The 15,645-nt window shown below is 44.8% G+C and overlaps 1 protein-coding gene across 1 annotated transcript in view; it reads right to left on the bottom strand.

Annotated features, from left to right (window-relative positions):
• LOC126426048 (uncharacterized) overlaps positions 1 to 15,645 on the bottom strand; it is a 197,960-nt gene that overhangs the window by 7,960 nt on the left and 174,355 nt on the right. The window contains exon 4 of the mRNA XM_050088320.1: positions 2,524 to 2,713. Within this exon, the coding sequence (XP_049944277.1) occupies positions 2,524 to 2,713 (190 nt within the window). The remainder of the gene's footprint in view (positions 1 to 2,523; positions 2,714 to 15,645) is intronic.

The raw sequence follows: 15,645 nt of genomic DNA on the forward strand, positions 1-15,645 counted from the left end.
AAGCTCAACATCTTGCCCTGTTTTCCCTCCATCTTTCTGTGTTCACTCTAAACCAGTCCTCAATTCTTTTTTCAACACATTCCTCCACACCTTTCCGCCATCGATTCTTTGGTCTTCCTTTTGGTCGTTTCATACTCATCTCCATTTAATGTATCTTCTTGAGAATCCTCTTGTTTACCATTCTCTTCGAGTGCTCACACCATCTTAGCCTTCAAGTTTCTATCCTGCTCTGCAAGGGTTCCTCTTTCACTACTTTCCTTACGCTTTCATATCTTATCCTATCTCTCCTTATTACTCCTACTTCTGAGGAACTCCATAATACATACCTTTAATCTGCTTGCACTTCGTTTCATCATTACTCATGCTTCAGACGAATAGGTCAATACTGGGATATAGTAACCTTTATATATCACTTCTTTCCTTCTTGGTGGGACGTATTTGTTACAAACCAGTCTCCTAACACTTCCCAGATATGCCTCTGACCGTCTGCCAAGTTCACTGATTTCTTATTTCATTTCTTCAATTTTTTCTATCACACTTTCCAAGTACTTACACTTACCATCTTCTTCAGCTGTTCACCTCTAAACCTTATTCCGCTATCTGGTCTAGCTTCATTTCTAGTTGTAACCAGGATCCCGCATTTGTTTACATTAAATTTCACCCCATACTGTCTGACAGCATCTTGCCAAACATTAAGCTGTTCCTGAATCTTCTCCTGTCCGTTTCTCCAGATCGTGAAGTCATCCACGAACACCATTGCTTTCATCTAGTCTTCTCCAGTTATTTCTGCCACCTTAGACCCACCGAATCTACATACAACAAACTGGTGGGCAGCTGTTGTCTAGCTTTAGAGACTGATGCAGGTTCCCATCCGCACGGTATAGATCATCCCAGTGTTTCGAGTGCTGTTGAATACTCGTTATTCAGAAACGTGTGCGTGTGGAATACACTAGCACTTGTGATACGGAAGTTTAGCACTGTCTACAGACCGATTTCACTTTTTCCAGCATTCTCAAAAATTTTAGAAAAAGTAATGTACAGGCAACTTCTTAAACATCTGACCACAAATAACATATTATCAAGAACACAGTTTGGATTTCTGAAGGGTTCTGATACCGAGAAGGCTATTTACACCTACAGTGAAAATGTAATTAATTCATTAAATAACAAATTACAAGCAGCAGGTATTTTCTGTGATTTGTCAAAGGCATTTGATTGTGTGAACCACAACATCCTTTTAAATAAATTAGAATTCTATGGTGACACAGGCAGCGCTGCAAAATGGTTCAAGTCATACCTCACTAACAGGAAACAAAGGGTTTCAGTGGAAGGGACTAGTGAATTAAGTCATCAGTGATCATCAGAATGGGAAGAAATTACATGTGGTGTCCCACAAGGATCCATTTTAGGGCCATTGCTTTTTCTTGTGTACATTAATGATCTCCCATCAGTTACACTGCCAGAAGCAGAATTCGTTTTGTTTGCAGATGACACAAGTATTGCAATAAATAGTATGTCGAGTGTAGTTCTAGAAAGATCTGCTAATGGTATTTTCATGGATATTAATAAATGGTTTAAAGCCAAGTCAATTACATTAAACTTCGAAAAGACTCACTATATGCAATTCAGAACCTGTAAGAGGTTTCCACCCAGCATATGCATAAAGTATGAAGAAGAGCAAATAGAAGAAGTTGATAATCTTAAATTCCTGGGATTACAACTTTATAATAAATTCAGTTGGCAGGAGCACACTAGAGAACTGCAGAAACGCCTTAACAAATCTGTATTTGCAATTCGAATGTTAGCAGACATATGCGATATAAAAATGAAAAAGCTTGCATACTTTGCTTACTTTCATTCCATAATGTCATATGGTATAATATTTTGGGGTAACTCTTCAAGTCATACAAAAGTTTCCAGAGTCCAAAAGCGTGTAATACGTATTATTTGTGGAGTAAATTCACAGACGTCCTGTAGAAACCTCTTCAAAGAACTGGGTATACTAACTACTGCCTCTCAGTATATTTACTCCTTAATGAAATTTGTCCTAAATAATATATCTCTTTTTCCAACAAACAGCTCAGTTCATACATACAATACCAGGAACAAAAATGATCTGCACAAGGGCTATAAAGCACTTACTTTAGTTCAAAAAGGGGTGCACTACTCTGGAACACTCATCATCAATAATTTGCTAGCAAACATAAAAAATTTAGTTTCAAATAAATGGCAGTTTAAAAGAAGCCTGAAAGACTTACTAATGACTAACTCCTTCTACTCCATTGACGAATTTTGTAATAGAAACCAATGTTGTATTGTATATACTCATGCTATTAGTATTGTTATTTCAGCTTAAAAAATGTGGTATTGTATATACTCATACTATTAGTATTGCTATTTCAGCTTTAAAAAAAAAAGTGACATGTTCCACATCCACGAGGATCTCCTCAGTACGGATCTATGGAACGAAAAACTAATCTAATCTAGTCTGTGCACAGAAGAAGGCGTGAGAACGGTAGTTACCATGGAGAGGTGCGCGTCGTCTTCTGTGGGGTAGCAGTGCGCGGAGTGCCTCCTGGGGAAGGCGTGGTGCTGGTGCTGGTGCTGCAGCTGGTGCTGGTGCTGGAGCGGGTCGCGCTCCCTGGCCAGCAGCAGCTCGAGCAGCGCCAGCTCGGTGCTGCCGCCCGCCACCACGGACACGCTGCCCGACCGGCTGCACCTGCCACAGCTTTCCTCTCAGCTACACTGCAGAAAACGCGCTGGCGCTGTGCTTTTCCTACTACTTCTCTTATGTGGCTAGTCCACTTTAGTTCGTTCGAGAGTAACTATTAAGATCGACCTAAAGTCGACAAATACACTACTGGCCATTAAAATTGCTACACCAAGAACAAATGCGGATGATAAAAGGGTATTCATTGGACAAATATATTATACTAGAACTGACCTGTGATTACATTTTCACGAAATTTGGGTGCATAGATCCAGAAAATCAGTACCCAGAACAACCACCTCTGGCCGTAAAAACGGCCTTGATACGCCTGGACAGTGAGTCAAACAGAGCTTGGATGGCGTGTACAGGTACTGCTGCCCATGCAGCTCCAACACGATGCCACAGTTCATCAACAGTAGTGACTGGCGTATTGTGACGAGCCAGAAGCTCGACCACCATTGACCAGACGTTTTCAGTTGGTGAGAGATCTGGAGAACGTGCTGACCAGGGCAGCAGTCGAACATTTTCTATATCCAGAAAGGCCCGTACAGGACCTGCAACATGCGGTCGTGCATTGTCCTGCTGAAATGTAGGGTTTCGCAGGGAATGAAGGGTAGAGCCACGGGTAGTAACACATCTGAAATGTAACGTCCATTGTTCAAAGTGCATACACGCTTCCAATGTGCGTTCACCGCGATGTCGCCATACACGGATGCGACCATCATGATGCTGTAAACAGAACCTGGAGTCATCCGAAAAAATGACGTTCTGCCACTCGTGCACCCATGTTCGTCGTTGAGTACACATTCGCAGGCGCTCTTGTCTGTGATGCAGCGTCAAGGGTAACCGCAGCCATGGTCTCCGAGCTGACAGTCTATGCTGCTGCAAACGTCGTCGAACTGTTCGTGCAGATGGTTGTTGTCTTGCAAACGTCCCCATTTGTTGACTCAGGGATCGAGACGTGGCTGCACGATCCGTTACAGCCATCCAGATAAGATACCTGTCATCTCGACTGCTAGTGATACGGGGCCGTTGGGATCCAGCACGGCGTTCCGTATTACCCTTCTCAACCCACCGACTCCATATTCTGCTAACAGTCACTGGGTCTCGACCAACGCGAGCAGCAATGTCGCGATACGATAAACCGCAATCGCGATAGGCTACAATCCGACCTTTATCAAAATCGGAAACTTGATGGTACGCATTTCTTCTCCTTGCACGAGGCATCACAACAACGTTTCACCAGGCAACGCCGGTCAGCTGTTGATTGTGTATGAGAAATTGGTTGTAAACTTTCCTCATGCCAACACGTTGTAGATGTCGCCACCGGAGCCAACCTTGTGTGAATGCTTTGAAAAGCTAATCATTTGCATATCACAACATCTTCTTCCTGTCGGTTAAATATCTCGTCTGTGGCACGTCATCTTCGTGGTGTAGCAATTTTAATGGCCAGTAGTGTAGTATAAAAACAAGACGCCCGACTGAGATCAATTTTGAGAATGTAAGGAAATGTAATTCATCCATAAGCGAGATGGTCTACAAAACACTACTTCAACCAATTCCTGAGTACTGTTCGTCAGTCTGGGACCATTACGAAGTATGTTCGCCAGAGTTAAGTAGATCAAATCCGAAGAAGAGTGGTACGTTTCGTTATGGGATACATTCTGCATTACATAGGAATTTTCGGATACTTTTGATCAAATAGTGTGTCCAGAGCTTTAAGAAGGTGCTCAATAAAATTCAAAGCTTGAAAAAAGGTGACCTGCAGCACTGGGTGCCTCCAGACGTATTTTAATTTGATCTCTCACACTAAGCACAGTATCGGAATTCTTGGGATATCTCGAACTCACGATTCACCAGTTGGTGGACTTAAATTGGAAAGAAGGCATAGAAAATGTTGTGTGAATGGCAAAATTAAGACTATATTTTATTGGTAGAAGACATAGAAAACGTAACAGATCTGCTAAAGAGACTGCGTACACTACGCTTGTCCGTCCTTTTTTGCAGTACAGTTGCGCAGTTGGATTCCTTACCAGATAGGATTAAAGAAGTACATCGAGAAAGTCCAAAGAAGAGCAGCACGTATTATAATAGGGCTACGAAATGGTTCAAATGGCTCTGGGCGCTATGGGACGTAACATCTGAGGTCATCGGTCCCCTAGACTTAGAACTACTTAACTAACCTAAGGACATCACACACATCAATGCTCGAGGCAGGATTCAAACCTGCGACCGCAGCAGCAGCGCGGTTCGGGATTGCAGTGCCTAGAACCTCGCGGTCACAACGGCCGGCTCAGCACGTTTTGTATTGCCGCAAAATAGGACAGACAGTGTCACTGACATGATGCAGTATTTGAGGAGGACATCAGCAAAACAAAGGTGTTTTTCGGTGACACACAATCTTCTCACGTAATTTCAATCACCAACTTTTCCTCCGAATGCGAAAATATTTTGTTGACGCTGTACTATATACGAAGAAACTATCTTCATAATAAAACAAGGGGAACGGAGCTGGCACGGAAAGATATAGGTGTTCACTTTTTCCGCGCGCTGTTCAAGAGTGGGATAATAGAGAATGACTGCGAAGGTGTCAGGCACATAAGTGTGATTTGCAGAGTATCCATGTAGAGATGTGGATGGCTACTAGTACCATGACTACTGATTCCAGAGCTTTTAGTGCCACCAAGGGCGCCAGGAGAATGCGAAAGACAATTAAGGACCTGTTAGATGACGATTAGTTTGGATCCAGGGAAATTAAAGGCATCTGAAAGGCATTTCTGACTTTTAGCTTGATAACGGAAGTAAAATTCTAAAAAAAAAATCTCTACATATTCATTGTATTTAAAGACCTAGAAAGAGCATATGACAATGTAAAATGTACAAGAAGTTTGAAATTCTCAGGATGTAGGTATAACCAATAGTGAAAAATAATATACAATACGTACAACCAACAAATGGAAAATTAAGATCGGGAGAGCAATGACTAAGTTTTAGGATTAGAAATGGTGTAAGCAGGAATGTAGACTTTTCCACTTTCTGTTCAATCTATACATCGAAGAAGTACTGGCTGAAAAAAAAGAAAAGTTCAAAATTCCTGAAGACATTGCTGTCTTCAGTGAGGAATAATTACAGGACATGTGGGGAAACCGAAGAACTACGAATTTAATGACGAGAAGCAAAAATGAGTTTTCGGATAAGCTTTATATCAAACTAGGCACCATGATGTAGATAAAGCGAAGGAATTCTGCTAAATGGGAAGCAAATTTATACTTGGCAGGCGAAAGGAGGAGGAAATGAAAACAAGAAAACAATAAAAATGAAATTTGTAAGAATGTACGTTTGGAGCACAGCACTGACTGGAAGTGAATAATGGATTGTCGGAAAAACGGAAAGAAGTGTCTGAGATGTGGTTGTATAGAAGGATGATGAAAATTAGATTCTCTGATAAGAAATGAAGTAATTCTCACCAGAATAGAGAGGAAGATGTGGAAACCACTAACAATAAGAATGGAGAGGGTGGTAAGATATGTGTGAAGACATCAGACATTGACAATAACGCCGGGAAGCAGCGTTTGTGGTATGGATCGCTCCCCATACACGTGAAACAATGCTGCGAGCTACACCAAACTCCTGCGCTACATTCGTCACACTTCTTCCTTCTTCCAGTTTTCCGACGATTCTTCCCGTGTGAAGTCAAACAGACGTTATCTCCTAGCTATGCTGTAATGAAGAACACCCAGCACAGTGCACTTTAAGTGCCTCGTGTTCAGGAGCCAGCGCTATTTGGTGCTTTAGTCACGCTGACCTCACGCCATCTGACTTCCGTCTTCCTGTGCACGACTTCGAAACCTGTGGCAACATGCTCTCATTCTTTCATTTCCAACGAGTACATAACGTGCTATGTTACTTTATCTATCTCATCCTTAAGAATTGCAGAGCAGTGCACCAGTTTCAGAGTAATAAAAGTACTACTGTTTTAGATACAGTTGTTTACGTGTTAAATCATGTAAGCGTGCTTATGACGGTAGTGTAGAGACTCGTTAACGTTAAGAATTGGAAATTTTAAAGACATGTGATATATCATTTCCCAGCCACGAATGTTTGTTTATGTTGTGCACTAATGCGTTGGATACTTGGATACTTGGCTCTGAGCACTATGGGACTAAACATCTATGGTCTTCAGTCCCCTAGAACTTAGAACTACTTAAACCTAACTAACCTAAGGACATCACACAACACCCAGCCATCACGAGGCAGAGAAAATCCCTGATCCCGCCGGGAATCGAACCCGGGAACACGGGCGTGGGAAGCGAGAACGCTACCGCACGACCACGAGATGCGGGCACTAATGCGTTCATCAGACCCACTTTCCGATTATTGGCGGGAAGAGGAATTTTGCCTGGCGTGAAGCAGGTGGGCTATTTCCCTAATTCTCTTAAGTGAGTGGTACTTGGAGCCAACTTAGCCAATTTCAAAGGCAAGTAATTTTTCCTTAGTGATCTGTATTTTCCAAGACTCTCTACAGATAAATTTCTGAACACTCGGGCAGAAAGCAGCACCTTACAAAAGGTGTATTAGTGGGAACAGGAAACGGCCAATGATCGCTGAAAGTGCTAAATGCCAAATAACTTCGTAGAGCTTTTTTTGAGCGTGCGAAATCGCGGTGAAGTTGACCTGGAGTGAAGGGTCACTTCTGTGCAAGTTTGGCTTGCAGCAGTGAATCGTGGCGAAGGTTCAGGGGAGTGTCAGCACACATAAACAACATTAAAAATCAAATACATCATTAAAACTCGTCCGACTACACATGACGCACTGCGGCGCTGCGCGGCAGCCATGTCCGCTCTCATCAGCTGGCAAGGACAGCGTGTGGTGCGAGGCCACCAATCGCCCGCTAGGCCGCGACTGCGTCCGGGAACGCTGACGCAAGGAGTTCGCTCAGCAGCACACTGCACGGCTGACCACAAGAGGTACCAGCGATCATTAAAACTCGTCCGACTACACATGACGCACTGCGGCGCTGCGCGGCAGCCATGTCCGCTCTCATCAGCTGGCAAGGACAGCGTGTGGTGCGAGGCCACCAATCGCCCGCTAGGCCGCGACTGCGTCCGGGAACGCTGACGCAAGGAGTTCGCTCAGCAGCACACTGCACGGCTGACCACAAGAGGTACCAGCGATGGAGAAGATTCCAGAATACTTGCATCAGGTGACAGACTCCGGTGATGGGACCCACTTCTGCCAATGACAGCACGCGGCACGAGGGGGCCCGTAAGATCAGAGAAAGGTGAGCAGTTGTACCATCTCAGACTAGATCTGCTGCCCTCCAGGGCAACAGTTTCGCTTTTGCTAGTGTGAGCCTGGAGGAAACCCACCAATGGGAAGGTATCAAGTTCAGGAAGGAGGAATTGGTGCTAGAAGATGGTGTGACGGCGGAGGTCTAAACTGGTGGTGACTGCTAGTTGTTACGTATCGGAACAGTATAATACATGGACATTTAATTAGGTTAAGAGCTCACTTGTCATTCTCACATGCTACTTTCAGTCATGTTCAGAACAACAAATCTTTCACCTTGCAACCTAGAAAGTGCTCGACCAATCCTGCAAGAGCCCTATCTTGTTGCTGTGTTGGCAGGAATATAGTGCTGGGCTTTATCAGCCTTACAACGCACAACCAGCTGTCTTGCTGCAAGTGGTATGCTACACCTTCGTGCCTTCTGGCTACTTAACGCTCTTTCAGTTGCTGGTACTGAGTGTTTAGTTTCTGAAAGAACGCCCTAAAAGTAAAGGTACACTACAATAGCTCACTCCTTCGGGAGCCCCGCTCCCAGGCCTCTTCTCTGGACTAGTCTGCAACAAAAATTATCATACATGGGCAACAATGTACAAAATTTACAATTTTTCTTCTTAAGTACAAGGCAGCGTGAGCCACTAGGTACAGAATTTGTGAATTTATAGATTTTACCTCTTTGTCTCCAAGCTCAAATACGCTCCACAATTCCCTGACGTCTTCTCTTACAATGAGTAATTTCTCATAAACTATTAAACACGACGTACAACTGCTGTTGTGACCTCTTACTAGCCATGATACTGTGGAATTCTCCATATGTTGCTTAACACCTCACAACATATCTCAAGGGCACCACGCCCTGCTCTACTGTTTTATAACTTGTTAAAAAACAGGAAACGTATTTCTTAACACTACTTTCACAATAAATCTCACTCTCAATTTTCATTCTCTCAGCCTCATACAGGATTGGGGATCCGCTACGAGTGGTGGGGGTCACATAGTGGTCAGCTGTCTATCTATCGTAGATGAGGATTGTACAGAACAGAGTCAGAGCTACTACGGTGCCAGATATTGTGACACTCAAGATTATGACCGTCCGTTGTTGTTTCTCCCGATACTGCCACACGTAACAAATTATTCCATACGTTCTTTTCATAACACCAAACTGCTTCCCGATAACTGCACTTTCTACACCTTAATACTACATAATGTCACAACCACATTACAACACAGTACAAAATACGCACAATATTACTCCTTACTTCCTCAATATTAATCCATATAGCATTTCTCACGTGAGAGGCACAAAATCTTCAACGTACTCTTTTCTTACTTCCTTTCTCCTTTGTCTTTGCTTCGGATGTTGATATTAGTGCTAATGCAGTGGACGCAGGGTTCCACTATGGACTATCGTTGCTCTACTTGCAAATGCAGCTTGATGTTGATTGGAGACATTGTCTCCAATCACTTGGTATGCTCCTTGACACCTTCTCACCAACTTTTGTTTTACCCTTAATAACATTACCTATTGCCCTACCATATACTGCGGTAATCTCACTGTGCATTCCACCATTACCTCTTGCTATTACAGGTATTGCACATGCCTCGATAGGCCCCTTGGTGTATTAGCAAAATTGCAAACTAATTCTCCATACTTGCCGATTTTCGGTCTAACCATAATAAATGATGAAGGTTTCTTCCCCCCGTAAACCGCCTGATAGGGGATAGCCCAGTACTAGTGTGAAGCTTCGAGCTGTAAGCTGCCACAGAAATTTATAAATACGTATCCCAATCATGCCTGCCCGGTTAGCCGTGCAGTCTAACACACGGCTTTCCGGATTGGGAAGAAGCGCCTGGTCCCAGGCACGAATCCGCCCTGAGCCGGCCAGTCTGTGTATGGTTTTTAGGCAGTTTTCCACCTGCTTCGGCGAATGCGAGCTGGTTCCCCTTATTCCGCCTCAGCTACACTATGTCGGCGATTGCTCCGCAAACAAGTTCTCCACGTACGCGTACACCACCATTACTCTACCACGCAAAAATAATGGTTACACTCGTCTGGTGTCAGACGTTACCTGGGGGCGTCCACCGGGGGCCGAACCGCACAATAACCCTGAAAGAGTGGGCGGAGGGTGAAGTGGACTGCGGTAGTCGTCGTGGGGTTGTGGACCACTACGGCTGCGGCGGGGCCGGCCGGAGTGCCCGAGCGGTTCTAGGCGCTTCAGTCTGGAACCGCGCGACTGCTACAGCCTCGGGCATGGATGTGTGTGATGTCCTTAGGGTAGTTAGTTTTAAGTAGTTCTAAGTTATAGAGGACTGATGACCTCAGAAATTAAGTCCCATAGTGCTCAGAGCCGTTTGAACCATCCTGAGCTGCGGCGGGGACGGAGCCTCGCCATCGTTTCTAGGACCCGGTTAACATACAATACAATACAGTCCCAATTATTATGGTGAGAGTTTACGTAGTAATTCAACATTCTATCAATAGTGCGATGCACAAGCTCCATTCTACCATTAGTTTACAGGTGCAACAGTCTAGGTCTTAATTTGCAAGCCCATAGCAAATGACACTGTTGTTTCATAAAATCTGACATGACGCTGGTCCCTCGATCTGTGATTACCATCTCAGTTACACAGACCGGAGCAACCAGTTGTTGACCATGACCTGCAACATCACCATAGTTGCTTGCTGATTCACGATGTGGATCAATTCCCTACACCGTGACAGATAGTAATCATTAAAACGGAATACTTTCCAACTGAGTCTGGTTAAATGTACATAGAACTTCCATCCCTGTCATTTTGAATGGTTTACTTGCCTCTGGTACGTTGTGTCACTGTAGAGAATTCAGTGTCTATTGGTCCACATCTTTCTTCCTCCCACCAGTACCAAGCCTCCACCCTTTTGTTCATTGTCCTCCGACCTCCATGCCAGGTAGCACGCGTTTGTGTTTCCCTTAACACTTCTTCCTTGAGCTTTGCTGGTACTACCACTAGTGATCCCAACCCAAAAATTTAATACCTCTGCCCTAATGGCTTTACGGCAATGTCTGCCACCCGAAACTACCTATAACGTAGTGGGTTTAACTGCTTGTGATTTTCGAGGCGCCAACTTGCCCCTGACGCATGAACACTTATGTACAACAAAAAGTTATGTTTCTTGGCCCCCACAGTTCCCACTGTACCACATTCCATCTCTGTATACTTACATGTAGCATCAAACCGTAGCAGGAACGACAATCAGTGAACTTAAGTTTTGTTGTGTCTAATTACTGTCGAGTTCAACCATGTCTAACATTACTATTACATCTCCCATCCCATTGTTGTTATCCAGCCACACCATTTCAACCCCACTGATGCTACCTACGATGCTTTTGGAGATGTCCCTGTCGTCCACACGTATAACATTTAGTGGAAAACGCCAGTCGGGTGTCACATACCCATGTTGCTTGTCAATTTATTCAAACTCCATAGCCAGCTTGAGAGCAGTGAAGTTTTGGAGTACCTGTCTAAACGGTTTTAGAGGTATCAAGTGGCAATTTCCCCCTCCCCCCCCCCCCCAGAAAGGTGAAATGTATCTAGTGCCCAATGTTTCGCTTCGTGGAGTAAAATCTTATTAGCCTAATCACTGCTCCTCAACTAGTGTGTTTGATCATTATTGTGAGTCCTATCTGTGAATCCTTTGAGTGTTTCACCGTACTTCTTCGCTCACGGGAAAAACACACGCTGTTTGCTTCTTGTACCTCTGTAGGAGGTTTTCCTTTAACTGATTAAACGACTGTGCCTTCCTCAATACCTACATACACTGAACAAACGTTTTTGCATTCCCTACCAACCATAATTTCGTTACCCGCAATAACTTAGCATCTGGCCAACCTCTCATCTTCACTGATGGTACGAGGTCATCCGAGTAAGACATTACATCCGCAGCTGACTTACCAGGAAAGGGAGTAATTAAGTTGGCGGTGGCCGGTACTTTCTGAGGACCAGGCTGTTTGGTTAACGTTAACTGCTCATCTTTAACCGCTATATGCCCTGGCAACTCCACCTTACTTCCTCTGCACTATGCTACTTGTTAAGTAAAAACTGTAATGTGTCCTACCGGATAACAGCCCTGTGTCCTGGATTCTGTCGTTGTGATTCCTTTATTCCCAATACACAAGAAAATGTAACAGAATATGAATCAATATTAGCCCAAACATCCACAATTTCAATACAACTACTTAGGATTTATGCCTCATAATGACCCATTTCGATTCCATGCATTACTTAGACATATGGCTGTTCTAAAGACAACTATTGCCACTGACTCAGCAGGAGTATGAAATGTGCCCAAGAGATCACATTGGGACACCTTATGCTTTTTAAGTACTGCTCTCTGGCATTATCTCGAAATTACAGCACATCAGCCAGTTTTACTAACTTAATCTTTAAATTCAAACGAATCTGCAACCTGTACGCCATCTCTTCTGCACACAGAAGCAGAATACGTCTGTATAGGAACATGCTAGACTCCAACTGAAGTGGACCAAAAGTCAAGGACCACTTCTGTGCTGGGTTGGGTTGCAGAAATGAGTCGTAGCGACGGTGCAGGCTAGTGTCTACTTAGGAGCTACTGTACTTTCAGCATCGCGGTGTGTCAGCCTCGCCTCCTCTCATCATGGTGGTGAGAAGTGTGGCCAGCTGTCAGCTAGTAGGCCGTGACGCCTGAGCCCAAGAATGCTGGTACCAGGAGGTTGCAGAACGCTGTACACCTGCTCACTAGAAGTGCAATGCACCGCGGGAGACTGCTGGAATACCTGCAGTTGAAGGCGGTCATCGAAGGCGTATCTCGCCCCTGCGAGTGATGGTGCGTAGCTCTAGGGCACCCCTGTTTGTGTAGAATGGTGAGTGGATGTGCTGCCCTGATCTCGATCTGCTGTCCTCCAGGCAGGAGTCTGGTTGCTGCTGCAGTGAGCATGGAAATGGCCAACCAGTGGATGGCACCAAGTTCAGCAATGGTGCGGCGGTGGAGGTCCGAACTCGTGACGACTGCCTGCCGTCTCATGTTGCTCCGATGCCTAGCGTTCCCCTCTCATTGTAATAGACGCTGCCACACTGTTCATTCCTCTGCTAGAGCTGACAATTATTTATACGGGTTAGGACATCACCTGTCGTACTAGTGCGCTGCTTCCAAACATATTCGGAACAGCAAGTATAGACACCATGTCCCCTCCTGCAGTGGTACCGAGCGAGGTGGCGCAGTGGTTAGACACTGGACTCGCATTCGGGAGGACGACGGTTCAATCCCGCGTCCGGCCATCCTGATTTAGGTTTTCCGTGATTTCCCTAAATCGCTCCAGGCAAATGCCGGGATGGTTCCTTTCAAAGGGCACGGCCGACTTCCTTCCCCGTCCTTCCCTAATGCGATGAGACCGATGACCTCGCTGTCTGGTCTCCTTCTCCAAAAACAACCAACCAACCAACCTGCAATGGCTCTGTGTTACGACTGCATTGTCAGGGTTGTGGTGCTTGGCCTGGCTTGCATTGCAATGGATAAACAGTCTTGTTCTGCAGGCAGCATGCCGACACCTTAGCAGGCACCGGCTGCTTGTGGCTCCACCTACTGCTGTGGCTGAGCTGCCAGTTTCCGCAGTAACGCCCAAACAACCGTGATGGCGCTGCAGGGGAGTCGACTAGCAGCCCTCATGAGATTTTTGTGGCAAGTCGATTGCACGTGACTGAGTGCACTGAGTCACTGAGTCTGTGGATTCGACAGCATTACTGATTTCTGTGTTCGAGGACTTGGTGATCTGTAAAGTATTTCTTTCAGATCATAAAGCGAAGAGAACTGGAAAGAGCGTTACATTTCCATTGCATTGCGTGGAAGTGCTCAATGGTTTTACAGTTTTAAGTAGGAAATCGTTGCTGTTTAGCGAGTGTGCACACGCTTAGAAAGCAGAATCCTCCCCCCCCCCCCCCCAAGAAACAGTAACCTAGTTGAACGGTAGTGTGTTAGTGAACAAGACGGACTGGGTTTAGTAGAAAACAATAAATTCCATTCTTTCCGTGAAAATCTGCGATGTTTCCCTATTGGTTTTAAACTATATTCCTGTTGCGTAGATTACTGGCAAGAATTGGTGGGAGTCAGATGGAGAGTTCGCATGACCTGTTGTTAGTGGTATCGAATTCCACTGCAGTGTTTGACTGTCGGGCTCTTCCAGAGAGGGACAGGTACCGGGATTTAATTAATGACTTGATGTAGTCACAAATTTAGTTCTGTCTCGCGGATCAAATAGAAGCTGGCGTCCCCTCAATTAGACTGGTTTTACGTGTGTAGCAGTTTAGAGAATAGATCGGGGTCAACCAATAGACGTTTTTCATTAAATCCATTTAGTACATCGCGTAACCTACTTCGCGCATCGCATATCGCCAAGAGTGCGTGATTTACAAGCGCGGCAGTTAGTGTGATTTTGCGTGACGCCAGAAATTCACCGAGTAACGGACGAAAGGAACGTTTCGCTGTTAGTATTAAGACACTTGAAGTTCGCAAAAGTAACAATTTTCTGAGTTTCTTTCATTGAATGGGGCACAGGTCAAAAACTGTAGCTTCATTTGACCAAACAGCATTTTTGTTTTTGTATATTTGAACGTTATACCTAAAAACCAGAAAACGCCTGGACTCTGGGAGCAAACTCACTGGACAAAGTATTAGTCACATCTGTAATAGTCCACAGAGGTTGCTTTGAAGTGCTGTAGGTGGTATAGCACTGGTACCAGATTGTCAGCTGACTCTCCATAGTTCATGTAAATTAAGTGGTGTGTTTGGAGCCAGCGCAGAAGACATACTGTGTCATAATGGCAGAAAGCGGCATCATGGCTGGAAGTTCCTATGGTCTCAGGATGAATGAAATATGTCGATTTGTTAACGTACCAATTTGAATAGTTCAATGTGTGTACAAGGTGTGAGGTACCACGTGCGGGCATTTAATACGTCGTAAGAACAGTGGTCATAAAAAGATTCGAACCCACAGGCTCCCGACTGAGATGAGTGTCGTGCCTTGCCAGCGGCGGTCTGTTTCGAACACAGCAGGAATCTCTGCTGTCAGTGAATGCAGGTATATATGGATCCGTTTCAGAGCTAAAACTGCGAAGGGAACGGTATGTGGCCGGCATTAGGAGTAGATTATCTCTCAGAAGGTTCTTTTTCACAACTGCACATAAGCTGCACGTCTTCAATGAGTCACACAGCACAGAAACACGACAGTAGTTGACTGCAGGCGTGTAAAGTAGTACGACGAAGCGTTCGTGCACCTTTTCTAATGATTCAAGACGTTTAGTTAGCCGACGGCCCGAAGAGGCTTTTAACCTGCTGTATTTGGGTGGTATAGTTTAAAAAGGAGCTCGCTATGTGATGTTTCGGAGACGCTTCTCGTACTACGAATTGGCTCCATTCATTCCGGTTACGGCGAACACGAAGAGGATGTTTATTTCATCATTCTCTGCGATCAAGAGCTGCCCTTTCTGCTACACCATCATGCTGAGTATTCTGTGGATACTCCCATTTTCCAGGATGAAAATAACCGTGTTCACAAGGCCTAAATTTTGATTGGCACCCCAAACCATCCGAAACTAATAAATGTAGTCTTGTGTTTACGGCCGTTAGATATATTTAC

This window comes from Schistocerca serialis, chromosome 1, assembly GCF_023864345.2.
Source record: "Schistocerca serialis cubense isolate TAMUIC-IGC-003099 chromosome 1, iqSchSeri2.2, whole genome shotgun sequence".
Taxonomy (NCBI): domain Eukaryota; kingdom Metazoa; phylum Arthropoda; class Insecta; order Orthoptera; family Acrididae; genus Schistocerca; species Schistocerca serialis.